This window comes from Ascaphus truei, chromosome 5 (genome assembly GCF_040206685.1).
Source record: "Ascaphus truei isolate aAscTru1 chromosome 5, aAscTru1.hap1, whole genome shotgun sequence".
Classification (NCBI taxonomy): Eukaryota; Metazoa; Chordata; class Amphibia; order Anura; family Ascaphidae; genus Ascaphus; species Ascaphus truei.
Genome location: NC_134487.1, coordinates 292,978,400 through 292,998,673, shown reverse-complemented (window position 1 = coordinate 292,998,673; position 20,274 = coordinate 292,978,400). Strand labels below are relative to the sequence as shown.

The window sequence follows — 20,274 nt, the reverse complement described above, 5'->3', positions numbered from 1 at the left end:
TCTAATATTTATATTTTGAGATTGTACAGCTTTCACTAACGGACCCCACACCAATTTTTGTACACCTTCTACCGAAATATAAAATGCAATCTTAAAACAAAAATAATTTAAAAAAAAGGGAAAAGTACATAGAGCAAATGTGAACTATTGCAAGACAACAAAATCATAGAGGACATTTACCCTTTTATGCCTAATACAGAAATCAAAGAGCAACCAGCTGAATCACACACAGTGTCTTCGCAGAACGGCGATTAATTTTTATGACAGGCCCATGCCAGAGCGCGCGAGTACTCCTTCAAATGGGACACTCTCCGTTATGCGGATTAAATACCAGCAACACAGCATTCTAACAGTATTAGGAGTTAGTCATTCCATGGTACAGAGTTTAACCCTTACATCGCCCAAGTCCTGCAGCTCATGCCATGCTATTAAGTAGTTAAAATAGAAGTAATACAAACCAGTCATTTTCAAAAAGCATCAACCTTTCCATTACATTTAATAGAAGAAATAGGTGTGGCTGTACAGTATGTCTGAGGAGACCCATTTTTTTTTTTTTTTAACACCTTTGCTACCAGAAGAGCCTTCTGGCAGCCAGGGGTTAAAATAGAAAAGAAGAAGAAGGAGAAGAGGAGAGGAGAGGAAAAAAATAAATAAATAAATAAATTATACTCCCACTGCCTTGTTTATATAAGAGCTAAGCTTCAATGCAGCAGTATCCAATGCAAAATACTTGGGACGCATTCATTCCAATGGGAAAAGGTCTATGTGTTCTGTGGAAATGCAACACTTGAACACACGTACTCCAAGACATCTACCTGATTAATCTGCAGAAAATGCGTTTATAAAATACCTGGATGATTTGCATACATACACACACACACGCGATCTTGTTTATGGTAAACCACGATACTGAAATGGTTCCTATTTTTCAAAAGACCACAGGCATGCATTTAGGACTTAAAAAAAAAAAACGTTGGCCCATCTGTCTCATGTGTTACATGTTGCAGCATTGCTTTAAAAAAAAGTAAATCTTGGTTCTGCTTCACTTTGTATCAAGGAGCGCGGCTTTCATTTGCCTCCGCTTGCACCTTTGATTTGGACCATGGTCATAGGAGGTTTCAGCACAATATTACGATGAGATGCATCAAGGTTCTCATCTATAATTGGCTCATGAAGACTTGTGCGCAGAGTTACGGGGGAAATTGTGTCTTCCCAATACGTATCTTCCAAGGTTCAGCATCAACAAACATGATGAAACTACTGCTCGCTACAGACGGATTCGGACAAGAACCGACAAGATTTACTCCGCTTACTACAATGTCTTCTATGTTATACATAATAATTAAAGATATGTGATGTTGTGCCATTAAGTCCTGCGCGTGCGTGCGCGTGTGTTGACAAATTCAGATAATGGCAAAAAATATACGCAACTCGTTTTATGAAATGTGTTAAACTGCAAAAGCTTTTTCTCTTTCTTTTCTCAATATACAAATCAACTTTGTTGCATTATTAAAATTGAGTACAAATATGAAAAAGTGTAGGAGCAGAGTTTACCACTTTCATATTTTTTTCTAGGGGGGGTGGGGAGAGGGAGGGCGGACAGGTACTCTCCTGAATGGACATTTTCACTAAATGATGTTTTGTAACTTTTACCAAAAAAAATAAATAAGTATAAATGTCTAAAATTGGCCAATTTCTAATTGGGCTTATGCTGAACACAGATACTGTGCACCTACTGGGAAGGTCACCTCTGAAAGTCAGACATTCTGCATGCGTTACTGCTCAATAGCAATCACACCACGTAAATATTAATGCTCACATTTTTTCCTTACGGTTATGAGGAGTCCAATTAAAATATAACCGATGAAGTCATCTTCAGGCCAAACACAACAACAACATCCTCCGTTAAACAGGTTTAAGAACCCAGAGAGCAAAAATATCTCTCTCTTGGATCAGGGGTGGCCAACTCCAGTCCTCAAGGGCCACCAACAGGGTCAGGTTTTCAGGATATCCCTGCTTCAGCACAGGTGGCTCAGAGATATCCTGAAAATCGGACCTATTGAGGGACCCTGAAGACTGGAGTTGCCTACCTGCGCTTTGGATTGATCTCTTGGTTCTTTTATTACTTAAAAGCCTGAACAAAAGCAGGAAGGAAGCCCGATGCATGGAAGCCCAAACGTGCATGTTTGCCAACGTGCTCTTCTATCCTGTACCCATTTGTAACACTGGCGCTGCCCACGAGCAAGACAGGACCCCGGTACTGAGGTGGGGAAGTAGTAAACCACGCACCCACAGCAGCGGAAGCGTGCCTGGCAAGCGGATTGTCCATCGTAGCTGGGTCTGGGTTGGAGAGAGAGGGTTAGTTGACACTTGCCAAGGTCTTGGAATGGAGAGATCAGAATAGTCATGTCCGTTAACCATTGTCTGGGGTTGGAGAGGTCAGAATCGTGGAAGTCCGTATAGCCGTGGTCTGGGTTGGAGAGGTCCGCAGAGTTGAGGGTAAGCTGGGGTCAATATCCAGAGGGGTTCCAAAGTCAAGCCGTGTCGGTACACGAAGAGTTAAACTGCAAAAGAACACAGGACAAGGAGCAAGGCGCAGGAGCTCAAGACTACAACAAGTTATGCTCAGCAAGGTAGGAAAGGAACTGCAGGGTATTTGTAGTACACAGGAACCAGTAGCAGGGGAGGCAGAGCGGAGGCGCGGCCTCCGCAGAGGCAAGGATTGGCTGCAGGAAACAAGTGGGCTAAACGAGTACTTGCCACGCAGCTGGGGAGCGGTGCATGTCGTCACGTGTACGCGCCGCGCATGAGAGAAGCGTGGCGCATCTGAGGGGGCGGAGCTAATCTCCGTGGCACTCTAGAAGAGCTGCTTGTGCGCTCTGTAAGCAGAGCGGGGGTGCGCGCACGCGCTGGTGGCAGAGCGGAGGTCCGAGAGATGACAGGTAAGGAGGGAACACGTCGCAAAGGATGTGTTCCACGATTCCTTACACCATTAAGTGCAAACTACAGTGGCACAACAAAAGTGCAATATGGATGTCACAAATATAAATGGTGGGGGTAAAAGGGGAGTAGAGTTTTTGGCCTGAAGATGAGAAAACGTGAAAAAGAAATAATATTTTTTTTAAAAAATGAAGACTGAAGGAGGATTCTATTCAATATATGTATTTAGATTATAATTATTTCTAAGGGACTGTTACGTTAGCAATCCGACCATGTTTTGGTGTTAAGAATTGGAACTGGATGGACTTCTGCAGCCGTAGACAATGTAAAAATCAAAATGGCCAGCAGGTCATTCAATAGAAAGCTGCATCATTATCAGCATGTCCCGACGATGTTGTGGCTTCCTATTGGCCCTGTGAGTGAGGCTGACCTCCGATTAACTGAAAGAGGAAAAACAGACAGCTAATCAAAAAGTTAAATATTTTTTATTTATTTTTAAAAAAAAGGCAAGATTTCTACTTTAAATGCAACTCATTTGACCGACAAAAAAAAAAAAAAAAAAAAAACTGTTCAGGGTTTGAACCTGATGTCTGTAAAAAAGTGTCTTCAGATTTTACGCAAAACATCGTTAACTGTTTCAAATATTATTTAGGGAAAAACAAAACAAGGAGTGAGAAATTAAGAACAAAAGGATTTCCTGGTCCTGGGGGGAAATAAAGCTACATAAGTTAATACTTTACTTGTTGCAAATGATCTTTGAACAAATACATTTAAAAAAAAAAAAAAAAAGTTAGTTTTCCAGTATCTTCCATCACCCTATCCTGACCTTGCAGTCGAAGACGTGGGTGGAAATCCAATAATGAAATGACACAATGGTATTTAAAGCTGCAGTTCAGTCAATATCCTGCATGTTTGTTTTTTTTAATAAATCAGTTCTGTAGTAAGAAAAAATACTTTTAGCATTTTCTGTTTTTAAAAAAACAACTTTGAAAGACCAATTTTCTTGTATTCTATTTTAACAGCCATTTGCTAAGGCACTGCCCCTTCATGTCCTGTCACAAGCTCTGGCACACCCTCTAGCATTTGTCAGTGCAGGAATGCTCATGAATATTCATGAGCTTCCACTGCCAGTCAAGCAGATTATAAACAAATGCCAGCTTTTAATATGTCACCAAATTTCGACCTATCAATACATGGAAAACGAATTGAGCTGCAGCTATACTGTTCTTTAGGTAATTAGAGATTGCCCATATGAAACTATTGAAGTAAAAAAATAAATGTAAAAAAAAAAAAAAAAAAAAAAGACTGAACTGCAGCTTTAAGAAGCGTCCTGTGTTAGCAATGATTTCAATAATATGTGCTTTGGTTCAGGAGCATGTCACACTGCTGTCTGCATGCTAACAAGGTGTGCAGGAAGTTGGAAGCAAACCCTAGAAGGCAATTACAGCACCTGTGTCTAGAACAAAGGTTACACACGGACACAGACTGACACTGCCTACATGTACTATAGAATCTATTCAATATTTGTCTATCTTTTCCTAATCTAAATTGTAGTTGAAGTTAATTTAAAAAAACAGCAAAGGTATTTTTTTCTTTAACTTTTACCTAAATATATTATTTTAGAACCAATATATGTTACTGAAAAAAAGTAGGCCGCAATGATTGCCAAACTGAAATGATCAGGGATGAGTTGTAAAGCCGTTTTTATTTTTTTTTAATAATAATAATAACAACTTGCAGTGGTGACCCTATTTAAGAGTCGAACCCCTCCAAAACACTGAAAATAGGGCGTAAGTAATGTAAGGAGGATGGTTTAGCATGATCTTAGGTCAACTGAAGTACCTACATTATAAAAAAAAAAAGTTAGCACACCTATATCCTAGTTGATTCAGAAATAAAGGGGTGTTTTTACAGGAAAACTTTTAGGGCCAATTTGGACTTTGAAAGATCTAGGTTGACCCAAAACGTTATCTTCAAATGGCACACATTTTTAGTTGCACAATTTTATTTTTCTCTCCGTGACATACAGAAAATGCTTTCATAATGCGAATGAAAAAATGTCACAATGATGTGTGATCGGGATAATAAAGGAAATTGCACGAAAAAAAAAATATATGAGTGCTCATCGCCCTCCTTGGTTATTTACTTGGAGCCCTGGGTTACATGTGTCCTGGGCCCCATACAGGCAGGTGGGTCTGCACATAGGTTTCTTCTTTAAGTAACACACACCTACACACATTTTTCTTTAAAATAGAAGGATATGTAAAACTGCCATATTACACTTAAAGAAGAAATACAACTCAACCCCGTTATAACGTGGATCCGCTTATAACGTGGTCTGAGCGTGGCTCCCGATTTAGAACATCTACCTTTCTTTCCCCCGGCACCACCATGCAACTCCCACAGCTGAGGACGCGACCAAGCTCCTCTAACACATTTTTTTTTTAACATATCTATCCAGTGCTTTATTGATAACAGAGACACACACACACACACACACACAGTGATGGCTGCTCCGGGTAAGTCCTGCGTGGGAGTACCGCTGCGCCGCCGGGTCTGGGGCAGCTGGGAGAGTTATCCCAGCGCTCCTCCTCCAGCGGACGTGGAACCCCTGATCGCAGCAGCTATTTTTTTCCACGATCCCCGTTATAAACGCAGTTGCATTAAGTGGACCCCAAGCACCGCGTTATAATGGGGTCCAGCTGTATATGAGCTGGCAATAGTTCTGTACATTATAATCTCATCTATGAAGAACTTTAATGTTGATCCGCATTACAAGGTATCAAAACCTACATCAAATCTACGACTTCAGGACTAGTGCAGGCTAGAAGGTCAGATCAATTGTCTACCAAAGTTGCTAATAGACCCACAAATGGCAATACCAGTAGAATTTTTTTTGCGGATTTGGATCCGCCTCCGATTAGCCGGTTCTTTTGGCCCACGTATTTCCATGAATCAGTCTCAAAAATATTACGACCCGTCTTTAGCAATCCAATCCACGGATTCCAAAAATCTGCGTTAAGATTGTAGAATCCTCGAATTTGATTCTTAAAATCCACCAGCGGATCGTATCCAATGGCTGTTTTGGATTAATCCATACGGATTTAAACTGGAACAATCCGTCCACAGATTTTACACCGCGGAATGGATTTTGAATGGCAAGCGTGGGAAATTTAGCAAAACAGATATTAACAGTTTCGCCCATCTCTAAATACCAGGGCTGATTCATTAGAAAAAACTGTCGACCTTGGTCGTTTGGTTTGTGTAAATTCCACCAGGGCAAAACAGACCAAATTTATGGGTGCAATCCCTGGTACCAACCAACAATTTTTTTTTTTTTTTAAATCTCCCAACATTTTTAATTCAACAACAATTGACTTCTCAACACTAGTGTTTCCCAACTCCAGTCCTCAGGGAATCCCCAACAGGTCAAATCTTAAGGATATCCCTGCTCCAGCACAGGTGACCCAGTCAACTTAACTGAGCCGCTGATTGACCCACCTGTGCTGAAGCAGGGATATCTTTAAGACCTGACCTGTTGGGGTTCCCTGGGGACTGGAGTTGGGAAACACTGCTCTACACAAATGTACATTGAGGGGGGGAATAAATCCTGTTTGTGGGTAAACAAAATATATGCAAAAAGGTAACTTGGTGCTTGTCTCAAGACCCTCTGGTCAAAAACTGTAGACGAACTACAAATGTAACCATCCTTAAGTCAAACATTTGTCTGTTTTTAGTTCCTTGGAAATGAAGCACAGATATATTTTCTTCTGGTTCACTGTATGGGGAGTGTTTGTCAATCAAGTATTTCCCCTACCTTTATCAGAGAGTAAATAGAGATGAGAGGAAAGAAGGGTGGGTAGCCCTCTTGGTCTTTTCTTCCATGTAATAAAAGGGAGGGAGAGGGTGTAGGTGGTATGATAACTACTTATTGGTCAAATAAAATGGTATGTTACAAGCTTTCGAACCTCTCAGCTTAGGGTAGGACACAGAGGTTCAAAAGCTTGTAAAATAACTACTTGTTGGTAAAATAAAAAAAAGGTATCGTACACCCTACTCCCTCCTGTTACTCCACAGATGAGCGGGAGAGCATCTACCAGTGCAAACTTTGTTGAACACTCAGTGATAATCACACAAAAGGGATCACCCAGAGGAAATCCCCTCCTGAACCTCAGATATTGACAAACCAACACTACAAAAACACTTACACCGTTACTAAATATGCTGTGAAGTCGTTACCCCGGACTGGAGAAGACGTCACCTCCGTTCAAAAAGATAGAACTAAAATCTTTTCCAGCCCATGGAAGCAGCTACATCTTCAATACGGACCTTCGTTATTTATCTTATCGCCAGGACCAACGCATTTTAAATGAATGTATGTGTTAAAGATGGTCTATATGTGAATTACAGATGAAATAACACTGATCATACCGAGAAACTGAAAACCTCTTGGGAATGACCATGTTTACTTCCATGTACTGTTCTTCCCTTGGGGCTCTAGTTTCTATTTCGGCTTCTGCAGCTGAAGGAGAGAGTATTAGTTTGGTCAGAGCAGTACCAGATCATCAACAACAACAACAACAACAACAACTTTATTTGATATAGTGCTTTTCTCCCAATGGGACGCAAAGCTGTTTACAATTATTGTATAGCGCGCGGTACCCAGCACATTGTCACAGGCACAGGTCCCTGCCCTGGTGAGCTTACAATCTATGGTTTTGGTGCCTGAGGCACAGGAGGATAAAGTGACGTGCCCGAGGTCACAAGGAGTGGACACTGGCAATTGAACAAAGTTCCCCTGATTCAAACTGTGTCATTGTTTAAAGAGCCAGTATCTTTACTCCCTGAGCCGCTCCTTCTCACATGGGAGAGGATGGGGAGGAATACTTGGAACAGAAGGGTTGAGTCATACAGTAGATCAATATAATGAAAGAACATTAAATTAAATGTACTAACAGAGAGAGACAAGTAAATGAACTGCACAGAGAGATCTGGCAGAGGCACAGTCCTGATGCTTAAAAGAATGCAGTTCAGTGGAAGCATTTTAGATGCACAAAAGCATAAAGAGAGAGAGAGATTTACCTGTAGTAAGTCAAGTCAATAAAAAGAGACAGATGACGTCTGATGTGTGTAGGGAAGCAATTTTAACATTTCAATACTGAAAATGATGCAACTATATAAACAAGAATTATGCATGCTGATTGAACAAAAGAGATCATCTGTACAGAAATGAGATAAAAACAGCAGTCCCGTGTTAATTATAATTCATTTATTTTTACTTTAGGAGATTTGTACTTTCTAAGGCGGAGTCCATAGAGGGGGAAGCCGCGCTCCTCCGCGCTGACGCTGAGGCCCGCCTGCTCGGTCAGGGGCGATTCCATGGATTGGCAGGCGAGCCAGTGTGTGCGATCGGGGGGTGGGGGTGGGGCAGTGACGTTGCTGGGCTAATAGCCTGCGAAGCGCCGACATCGTCATGACGCAACTTCGCGCCGATTGGGTGTTTTCAGTCGACAGCGCGCTGAGAAACAGGCGCTGCTGTCGGCTGAAAATCCCAGCACCTCAGCACACCTGAGGACGCTCGCGGGAGCCCCCCTAAAGACATTCTCATTGAGGATGCAGGGGCTAATCGCAGAGCGTCCAGTGTCTTCCCGTGCTATGGATGCGGCCTAACACTGCAATCTGATATTATGTCCCCGAGATAAATTTGCAGTATTAGGAGACTGAGGGGCAACAATTGAGCTCTCCACAGTCTAAAAGCAGGGGTGGGCAACTCCAGTCCTCAAGGGTCCCCAACTGGTCAGGTTTTCCCTGCTTCAGCACAGGTAGCTCAATCTTTGATTGATGTGCTGAAGCAGAGATATCCTGAAAACCTGACTAGTTAGTGGCCTTTGAGGACTGGAGTTACCAACCCCTGGTCTAAAGGTTAGAGGCCACAGTCAGGCGCCAGAGATTTAAAAAAATAAAAAAAAACCCTCATCATGGTTTTCGTTAACGCAGGACATGCTTAGAGGCCGCGATACTGACCGAGCAAATGGACTTTAATCACTGTGTATATTTTTTTGTTGTTGTTACTAACAACTGCAATCTCACCCTGCTATGGGACTTGCGGACGCACTGCGAGAGGAAATTCCTTCACTGCCAAAGAGGACAGAGAGTATAGCAGGTCCATGCAGCAGTGAAGGGGTTACACTGCCGTAATCCATCCTGAAGCCAAGATCTCCCTGTACGTTCCCTGCGAGCACTCAGACCCTCGTACTGGCTCACAAGCCCTGGTGTCTGAAGACTCACCCAGATACCCGTTTGCAGCGGCACCCCCCTATATTACCAACACATTTAAAAGTACGATTGAAATAAGCAACATGTTGCTTTGGTTACAAGAGGGTTGTAATTATTAAACAGATGAATGTATTATCTTACTGCTGAGCTGGAATGCTGCACAGATACATACAGAATGTCAGAGCTCAGCCACCGAGGTGGGCACAGGTACCCCAGGTTAGGGGGCATTAGTGAATAAGGAACTCCCTAGTTCCCACCAACACTTGGGCCCATTTTTACTTAGCTGCCCTTTGACCCCTTCTGGCACTGGAAGAGTTCTTCCAGCCCATTGACTTTAATAAAACAAAAAGACAGGGGTGCCCAATGCTACATCCAATTGACAAAACATATATGGTAATAAGTATAAAGTTTAAATACTTCAATAATAATAATAACTTGGTTATTTAGTTAAACCCTTTGGCCAAAGCGTTATAAGCCTGCATACCAAACGTCAAGGTATAACCAAACTGGCAACAGTTGTATGGAGGTAGGTGGCACCTCCCCCCAGAGCTCACTCCTCCTCACCTTTTTAACGTGGGAGGTCTTTTCACTTTGCTGCAGGAACAGGATCTATGATGGTTCTTTCCCCTCATACAGAGGTAAAGGGAAGGGTTCACAGTGTAGTGGAGGACCTGCATTAATTTTTGGTTATACCTTGACGTTTGGTATGCAGGCTTATGACGCTTTGGCCAAAGGGTTTAACTAAATAACCAAGTTATTATTATTATTATTGAAGTATTTCAACTTTATACTTTTACCATATATGTTTTGTCAATTGGATGTAGCATTGGGCATCCCCTGTCTTTTGTTATGTACAATTGCCACGCACTCTTTTTGACATAAATATATATTCATGATGTGGTGGGTGTAGGAGTTTGAACTACAGTAGCTGGTTATGTGTGTTAATCATTGACTTGAATAAGCTGCAGATGTCCTCCAGCTCCGGATGGTGCCTTGTGGCTGTAGAGTGCTTACTAAACATGGCCCTAATGTTTGGGGTGAACCGAGACAGGTCCACTTCATATAACTGGAGAACTGTTGCTTCTCTGATATAAATCAGTTATAAAGGAATTGATACACGTATCACATCATCAAAATGCCCGTCTGCTTCAAGATATAGCAACAGAAGAACCATAAACATTGCAATTGACAAAACAACTCAAACACAAAAGGCTTATTGCATAAAACGGACACACACAAAATTGAGTTTTCACTTTTGAATAAATACAAGATACACAAGATTGACCCGTTCTACAGACCTAATGTACAGTATGTCTTCTGAGATCCCCACAGGGCTGATCCTGTGTATATTACCACTTAAGTGTGGACTTGTGAAGATTAAAAAAAAAAGTGTTAACAATGACTCACTTATATAAACAGTTTATTCACATAGTAACCCAGACAATGAAAAAATGTGGAAGTGCTCCTACTGCACAAATAATATAACAGTGGTCAAAGTGCGATTGCTCTGCGGGGTAATTAGTATGTTCAAGTAATTTTCTATTCCTAAGCAAAAGGGGTCATTTTTAAAAAGGCTTAACCTCTGAGCTCCAGTAACAGGAACACAGCAAAATGAAACACACACACACACACACACACACACACACACACACACACACACACACACACACACACACACACACACACACACACGTGACTATATATCACGACCCTAGTTTTTTTATGGAGGGCGCACACCACTTATTTTTCATGGACTGATAGCTTATTGTTTATATTCCCAAGGAGAGTTTAAGTTGAGCAGTGTGTGTGTGTGTGTATGTGCACACACATACGTTTATTATTTAAACACACATACTTGAGTATCTTCACTGTATCCCCTGGTAACCACCCTACTGTATGCACACACATATATACATAGCCGGAGTATATAATACCCTACTGTATGCACACACATATATACATAGCCTGAGTATATAATGCTGCCTGTTAGCTGCACTCACCTGGATCCTGCCCTCTGCCCCCCACAGGACTCACACTGCTGGGCAGAGACAGCAGTGGGGGGCCGCTGCCCACGCAGGGCATGGTTTTCCTCCGGATAGCGACCCTCCTGAAGTCCTCCCCGCTCATAGCGCTGTTCCCATGGGTCACCGGTATATCAGAGCTGCAGCCACACTCCGCCATGCTAATAGATCCAGCAGCTGCAGCCTATAATATCCTCTATAGTAAGCAGGCGATTCCAAGCCCTGCAGCCCTCTCTATCCAGAGCACAAGCATGTCTGAGTGACAGCTCAGTGGGTGGTGTGTGGCTCATCCACTCCCCCCTCCAAAACTCCTCCCCCACCTGAGTGAGCAGTGAGCAGCTCACCTGAGTGAGCAGTGAGCAGTGAGCCTAGCAGAGGGAGGTGAAGGAGAAAGTCATGATGCTAGGTGCATTGGTTTTATGGTTGACCTGAAAAGAAAGAGAAAAACCTAAAGCTATTTGAGCTGCACACTTCCTAGTATTTAACAAGGCTCACCTGGGATCTGACATGCAGAGCAAAAAGAAGCTCAGAGAATCACAGGCATTTAACTGGACAATCCCATGTGCCCCCCCCCCCTTTTTTTTTTTTAACTAAGTGTAATTGGCTTCTTTAGAAAGATTTAATAATTGATAAAGAAATAAACTTTTTTTTTCCCATTCTGTGAACAAATATGGTGTTCCCCCTTTTCTCTGGGTCTGGTGAATTCATGTGTTTCAGGGGTGCTCAATGCCAGTCCTCAAACCCTCCCCCCAACAGGTCAGGTTTTCAGGATATCCCTGCTTCAGCACAGGTGGCTCAATCAGAGGATCAGATGCATTGCAAGGAACCCCAAACCTCTCCAATAGCGCGTCTGAGATCAGATACATTGTAAGGAACCCCAACCCTCTCTAATAGCGCGTCAGATCAGATGCATTGTCAGGAACCCCAACCCTCTCTAATAGCGCGTCATATCAGATGCATTATAAGGAACCCAAACCCTCTCTAATAGCGCATCTGAGATCAGATACATTGTAAGGAACCCCAACCCTCTCTAATAGCGCATCTGAGATCAGATACATAGTCAATTCTTATGTATTTGGTACAATTTTCAAATGATCTGAAAAGGAACTCTTTAGGGATGCCCAGGGAACCCCTGTTGAAAAACAGTGAAGTAGACAAACAAAGCAATGTTTAAGGCAGGAGTGGCTAACTCCAGCCTTCAAGGGCCCTCAACAGGTCAGGTTTTAAGGATATCTCTGCTTCAGCACAGGTGGCTCAGTCTTCAACTGCACCACCTGTGCTGAAGCAGGGATATCCTGAAAACCTGACCTGTTGTAGGTGGGGGGCTTTAAGGACTGAAGTTGCCCGCCCCTTGTTTTAAGGGATGGAGATCTGTGAAGTTGCCCCAGTTTATTTTGCTCACAGTCGCGGGAACACATGATTTTTGAAAATGTATTTCCCTTTTTATGGGGGTTCTTGGAACTTTTTCCATTTTTGTTTGACTCTTCCTGAAAATCCCAAAAACGTTACAGAATCACACAAACGTGCCATATAAACCGTAATTAAAATAAAATCAATGGATTTGAACAAGTAACTGTATGGCTGATTGAAAGGGGCAGCACTTGGGAATTTGTAGGCCACTGTCCATAATTCATTAAAATAGTGAATATGTACAAATGTTTTGCAAACCTCTACCTGGGGCCCAGTTAACACTGTTTTTGTACTAATAGGACATTAATAATATTCCTTGTTCCGGCTCATCGTATTCTCGCATTCCCTGTGCTGCCAATTACGTCAAATTTAATTTTTAAGAAGAAAAAAAAAAAACGTAGTCTCCAAAAAATAATTATTTTGGGAGAACAAATTTGTGTAACTGTATTTGTTTAGGAGGAAATGCTTTGTAAAAAAAAAAGGTACAAGTGGATACTGAAGAATAAATGGAATGAATTACTGTAGAAAGCACAAGGAGGGCTATATTGAAATAACATTATATATATATTCTAAGAAGCCTACATCGACAATAATGTTTATTTAATTCTCACGTACGGCACACATGTGAGCATGTGACCTGCATGAGGGACAAGGGTTAACACACAGCTACCTAGCTGATCCACTTTTCACCTTCCGAAAAGGTCCCTCAAATTAGTAATATCTCCCCTCACTCCGTCCCAACTCCGTCCCGACTTATACAACCAGTGTTAATACACGGCTAAACTAGCCAACTCACCTTTCTCCTTCGCAAGGTGCTCCCACCCAAGAAATATGCAGAGAAAATATGTAATAATATATATCTGCCAGGGTCTAAGGTCCCTGCTTGTTAACGAAAAACTATGCACAAAAATCTGATGTAGCAGAATGTGTCCGAATATGTAAGTTACTCTCTACAAAGAGTGCAACAGTTCATTCAGAGCCCAAAGCATTATTTATTAAAGATTGTTTATATTTATATATTTTACAATACAGTGCTTTAGATTACAGAAAAAGATTATTACAACAGCATACAGTTACAATAAATGCAGAACAGTTTCATAAAATAAAAGAATAAAATTTAGAAATCCCCAATATGTTAATGCATGTCATATACAGTAGGCAGGTTTTTCCCACAGAGGTCACTGGCGTAGAAAAGATGAGAACTCACGTGTCTGATCCCAAAACACACCTCTTGTTGAATTCTAACTCATAATTGAAAAGTAGGGGGTTATATTCTAACTCCCCTTCATTGAGAACACCGTAAGCTCAGCCCTGTTGTAAATCAGTTACTTGTGTGACATTTACGACTTTAAAAGAGAAGAAAAACAAACATTTTCTGACGTTTAAATGTTGGCTCAGTATATCAAACTCTTTATAACATAACTTCTATAATACTAGGAATAACTTGAGTCATATCAATAGGTTCAGGCAAGTTTGACGAATGTAACGAGACTCATTTTGACAGACTTGCCCCTAAGTTTGAGCGACAAATGGGTATCTGTCCCTTGCTACCTCCTACACACGAAGGGCTAGGCATCGTTTGATTTGTTTAATTGCAACATTTACAAATATCTCTCCAGTATACCTCTGAATAGGTGTCGGGTCCATGATATGTTCAGATGTTATATTTTGGAACGGTAGGATTAGGCATGCCCCTTGGTTCTTGGTAGAACCCGTCCAGGAATGCTTTGAAAGTATCTTTAAACTTGTCCTGTTTACTTGAGTGTCAGAAGAGTCGTCATTTAATCCCATTTCTGGCAAAACAGATGTTCCTATGTCTAAATTCAGACTTAAAATCAATCCTATAAATTAGGCCTGGTCAAGGGTTTAACTGGCCTTTGTATTTTTAAGTCAAACTGTAACCACATTAACCCCTGAAGTACCAGATTAAAATCCTTAATAACCCCCGCCATGTTTACTACAAACCTCTTCACTCTCAGTGACCTGCAATGCATTGAGAGCCCTTCTGGCAGCACAGCCGCCTGCCCGCAGTCTGATCAGCGAGTCTGTTGAATAACCAGTGTTCTGTATATCCGTGCATCGACGCTATCCGGACGAACGTCTCAATGTATGGACTCGTGTATTTGTCATCGCGCCGATATATTGCATCCCTATTCATTATTGTGGACGTTTTGTTGTTTCGTGTTTTCTGGGACAGAGGAAAAACAGGCACTTTTTAAAATGTCATATTAACTTCGGGTAAAGTTAACCCTTTGTGTGCTGTATTTGGAGCACAACTACACAGGGGGGAAAAAGGGCATTATTGTTACAGCATGTAAGTGAACTTTGTGTAATTGAGTGAACTTTGCTATGTCAGTTAAGTTTTGGGAACCTCATGGGCAAGGCTATTACACACACTTGCATGCTATGTTTAAAGGGGAGAGCAGAATATGCCTGTAACTCATTAGTGAGACAAATTCTCTTTTCCCTGGAAAGTGAGAGCGCAGAACACACAGCTACTTAGGCTCAGAATTAGTCAGGCCTGGTCCCCGCTGGCTACGGCAGCGCCCGCTGTGGCGGACGCTGCAGGGACAAGAGCCCTCCCCTCAATGGCGCCGGGCCCGCTGCGAGGGGGGGCCGCAGCGCTGTGGCGAGAGTTGCTCCTGAGAGCAGGACTCGCGACGAAGCGCTAAGCCACGCCCACCGGCAGTTCAGCCAATGAGGGAGAACCTGCCGGGTGACATCATGGCCGTGCCCTGTCACTCCCCCGCCACGCCTCCCCCCCCCCCCCGGTCTCTCTTCCTGCAGCTCACTGCAGACCGGGGAATCGGCTGCATGCGCCGCCAGTCTCGCGGGCGCACGTGCAGCGGAGGTACTGGGGCCTCAGCCTAAGAGATGGGGAGGAAAGCAGCACTCACGCAGACTTGGTGAAAATAAAGTGATTTATTTACTTACTCACGTCAACGTTTCGCTCCTTTACACAGACCCTTCTAATCGTGAGACGGGTGAGCGAAAAGTCCATGTGAGGGACCTGAAATGGTGATGTTCGTAAATAAATCATTCATTTATTTGCCCCAGTTCCACGTGAGTGCCCGTTTTCTCCCGGTCTCTACCTACTGGATACCGTTCCTGCTGAGAACCCCGCGGCAGATCGACTCCACAATCATTGCCCTTTACCTTGTCAGAATATAGTAAAACGTGTTTCTTTAGGCAGAGCCGAGCAACTTATATAACTTGTGGTTGAAGCCTTGACCAGCTTCACGTCACAAAGCCAGCATAACCATCCTCACACTGAAGAGACCCAAAAAGTCAAAACTGCTGTCCGTGAGTAGGGTTACTGGCTCGGCACTTCTTTAACCCAGGCTGTGCTGAATAGCTGTGTAATGCGGCAGGCGTACGTTTTATAGGGCTCCATGTTAAAATGGATAAGAAGAAAAAGGTGATACTGTGTGCTCATTTGCATGTCATTTCCCAGCATCCCTGGCTGCAGTGGAATAATGGATAAGAAAATGGGGAATAGCAGGGTTGCAGACCTGTCGTGGTGCATTTTTGGGGAGTACGTCTTGGACCCCAACCATGAATTATATGTTTACAAATTGTGCATTGTTTAGGTGGACACGTGTTAACCAGGAATCGTAAAGTATACTTCATGTGCTGTAAATAACAATGCATATGTACAATTGTATTCCACTAGCTCGTCCACATGACATGTCATAACAAGTACAGAATAATGATAGAACTGTGTAATCTCTGACAACAGTTCACGGGAGATAACACACATTTTTAATAAAGATAGATTGTAAGCTCTTCGGGGCACTGACTCCTTTTCCTTTTGTTTTATGTCTGAAGCGCTTATTCCCAATATGTGTTAGAATAATATGTCGCGTGTATTGCAAAGCGCTATGTACCTGGATGGCGCTATATTCATAAAGCTGTACATACATAAAGATAATTAATCTATAGCTATGTTTGTAGACTGGAGCTATACTGGAGTTTTCTCCAAAACCCTAGGGGCAGATTCACTAAGCGCAGATACCGGGTATCTCACCCTTGTCTGTCATTACCTGGCCATTCAAGTCAATGGCCAGGGTGTGATGTCATGCATCGGAATGTAGTGCATCCCAGGCAGTGAAGGAATAAGAAGCACGTGTATTAGTGGTGAGAAGAATGCAGTGTGACTGCGTTGTAAATGCACAAGGCGCGGACCGAAATACGAAGAGAGACAGCAAGTTTGGGGATTACAAATACTCGTGCCTGATTGTTACCAGTATTACCATGCCGGGATTATGCAGCAGTTGCTAATTTTTAATCTGTTTACTTGTGACGGGTAGTACAATAAGAAGAAGAATATGTGCCCGTATTCTACATAGAACTTTGCAGGCACAATCAACCTCTGCCCTTAACAGCTAATAATCGATGTTTTGGTGCTGAAGGCACAAGGAGGTATTTCAGCACGGTTCATCTGCAGTAAAGGCCGTGATGTTAGGAAGTACTTCTTCAGGCTGTATGGATTTCTGAGTGTTTGACAGACGGAAGCAAACTTATCTATTTAGCAGCTTGTCATAGGCTGGCATCCACAGTATTGGTAATGATTGTAGCTCCATTGGTGTGAGCAATGTTCATGCTGTATGCGCAAACATAAACTCACTACTTCTGTGTACATTGCATTATACCAGTGGTGTAAATACAATGTTTGGGCCCACTGCAAACATTTTTTAAAGCAATATCTTCTCTCCCCCCTCTTAGCTCACCCCCTCCGCTCTCTCTGTGTGTCTGCCTCTCTCACTCTCTCTCACTCTCTCTCTCTCTCCTCCTCTCCTCCTCTCCTCCTCTCCTCCTCTCCTCCTCTCTCTCTACTCTCTCTCCTCCTCTCTCACTTCCCCCCCCTCTCTCACTCTCTCCCCTCCTCTCTCCCCCTCCTCTCTCAGCCTCTATGTTCACTCTCCCCCCCTCCTCTCTCACTCTCTCTCCGCCTCTATGTTCACTCTCTCGCCCCCTCCACTCTCACTCTCTCCCCCCTCCTCCCTCACCCTCTCCCCCTCCTCTCTCACTCTCTCTCTCCGCCTCTCTCACTCTCTACCCCCTCCCCTCTCTCTCTCTCTCTCCACCTCCACATTAATTTTCTCGTTCCCTCCTCTCTCACTCTCGCCCCCTCCTCCCCCACTCTCCACCTCCACTTTCACTCTTTCCCCCCTCCTCTCTCACTCAGTCCCACTCCCTCTCACTCAATCCCACTACTTCACTCTATCCCTCCTCTCCTGACACTCAATACCCCCCTCCTCTCACTCAATCCCCCCACTCTTTCACTCCATCCCCCCCAAGAATTTTACCCTGTGGGAAATATGGGACGGGAGGGGGGGAGGGAAGCTCGGGCCACGTGGACAGATGTGGACGTTGGGCCCAACTTCCTGCGCTGACCAGGACCCTCGTACACCGGCAGTGAGGGGATTGGCATGATGGCTCTGCAGCAAACAGTGGCCCCAGGACCTAGACACAGATGTTGGTCTCAACCTTTGGCCAGGCCCAACATCCTGTGCTGGTTGGCCGGGTCCCCTGGCACTGTTGGTTGTGTACCTCTACATCTGGCATGGGGGGGTGCTGGATTTGTCTGGGGGGGGGGGGCGATGCTTGCAGAGGCCCCGCGCTCTTCCCCAAGGCATTTAAGTGAAATGCCGGGGGATCATGTGAGGCCTCTGCAACAATAAAACTTACCTCAATTCAGACGCTGTGACGCGTCGCCATGGCAACACGGCGTAATTTCATGCTCGGTGATGTCACACTCTCGTCTCCATAGAAGTGGGTCGCGTAACGTCACGTCACATGACCCAGCGGCGTCATTTGACGCCGCACACAAGCAAAGGGGGGGGGGGGGCGCGAGAGCGAGGGGGAGCTGGCAGGGGGGCGCAGCGCAAAACGTTTGCGCTCCCCTGCTGTAAAACACTGTGCACACTGCCAGCACCATGTGCAACCAGCAAAAATTGTGGCTCAAATGATTATCTATAGAAAGGAAGTGTAGTTCTGAGCGCACGTGTACACTGCAACGTGCGGAAATTAGGAGCAGCCAGGACCCGGCGTATTTGTTATTCAGAGTAACAAGTTTATACGCGTTAATGTTTGCATTCCAAAGCCAATGGATTTGCCAGATCTATATTTTCTGATCTTTTTAATTAAAAAGAAAAAAAAAATGGGTCTCGTGTCAAATAAGTATCTTGAAAAGCCTTCATTTTCTCGCAGATGTGAGAATGAGCATGTTGTCTGCGCTGCTTTCTAAAGGCCTGGGCAAATAATAAAACATAGAGGGGCTTATGATGAACCCAGAACTGGGACTCAGCTAACTGACTAATTATAAGAACCGGCCACTGGAGCTGGTTCTGTAATGTCCTTTTGAAAAGTGAATGACAGATTCTATGGCCTGTGGACTATATATAATTATGCCCTGCACCTCTGGAATGCCCTTCCCCTCAATACCCGACTAGCACCCTCTCTATCCACCTTTAAGACCCACCTGCTTAAAGAAGCATATGAATAGCACTGTGGCTAATACTATACACCTGATATATAAAGCTTGGCCCCTTGCATACGCACTTACCAGTATGCCCTCCTACTCTATCTGTAGGTTCCTCCTACCAATTAGATTGTAAGCTCTTCGGAGCAGGGAATCCTTTTCCTAAATAATAATAATAGCATGTTCTTGTATAGCGCTGCTAGTTATACGTAGCGCTTTACAGAGACATTTTGCAGGCAAAGGTCCCTGCCCTGTGGAGCTTACAATCTATGCTTTTTTGGTGCCTGAGGCACAGGGAGATAAGGTGACTTGCCCAAGGTCACAAGGAGCCGACACCGGGAATTGAACCAGGCTCCCCTGCTTCAAACTCTCAGTGCCAGTCAGTGTCTTTCACTCACTGAGCCGCTCCCTCTCCCTAAATGGAATGAATTTGACGCATTGTAGAATGATATGTATTTTTATTTTTGTAACTACTATTCGTAAATGTCAATTATTAATGTGATATTACTTATAGCTGTTCTGTGAAAATGATACATTTTATTCACCTATATAATGAAACAGCCGTGTGGCGTCAAATCCAATTTTGGTTGATACATACTGTAGCAACTTCATTTTGGGCTAACACTGTTAGGGTTTACATAGAGTTGATCTTGGCGGATGATTTTGACATAAATAATAAATTTTCTGTGGCTCACAGATACGATATTTTTTAGTACTTACCATTGATCTCTTCATGCCAAGCGCATTTTATTTCTGTGCGCCAATATAATGTAATGAAACAATTTTTGACGCTTAGTCGCACACCGGCATCAAATACCCTTTGTTATGCTTCGTACATAGGTCTCTCTACAGATGTAGCAGATGTTGCTGCACCTGTTAACGGGATGCGTTACGTTAACGCTGGCGTGGTATTTATCAGTACTGCTATTGAAGACAATGGTTGCGGCGATAACACACGTGTTATATAATGTCTTTATTATGTGCGTTATTTTGCATTAACGGCAGTAATAACATCGGATACTGCTTGGCCAGTTTAAACAAACCACCATCTCTGTAGTAACAGGGAAACAGTTTCCAGGGATAACCTTTCTTCGTGACCTTTGTCGTGGGAGAGAGGTGCTAAGCCATAGGACCAGTATTGCC

The 20,274-nt window shown here is 43.4% G+C and overlaps 1 protein-coding gene across 1 annotated transcript in view; it reads right to left on the bottom strand.

Moving 5' to 3' along the window:
- FGD4 (FYVE, RhoGEF and PH domain containing 4) overlaps positions 1–11,499 on the bottom strand; it is a 154,850-nt gene extending 143,351 nt beyond the window's left edge. Inside the window, exon 1 of the mRNA XM_075602707.1 lies at positions 11,217–11,499. Within this exon, the coding sequence (XP_075458822.1) occupies positions 11,217–11,397 (181 nt within the window). The 5' untranslated portion in view covers positions 11,398–11,499. The remainder of the gene's footprint in view (positions 1–11,216) is intronic.
- Positions 11,500–20,274: the final 8,775 nt, after the last annotated feature.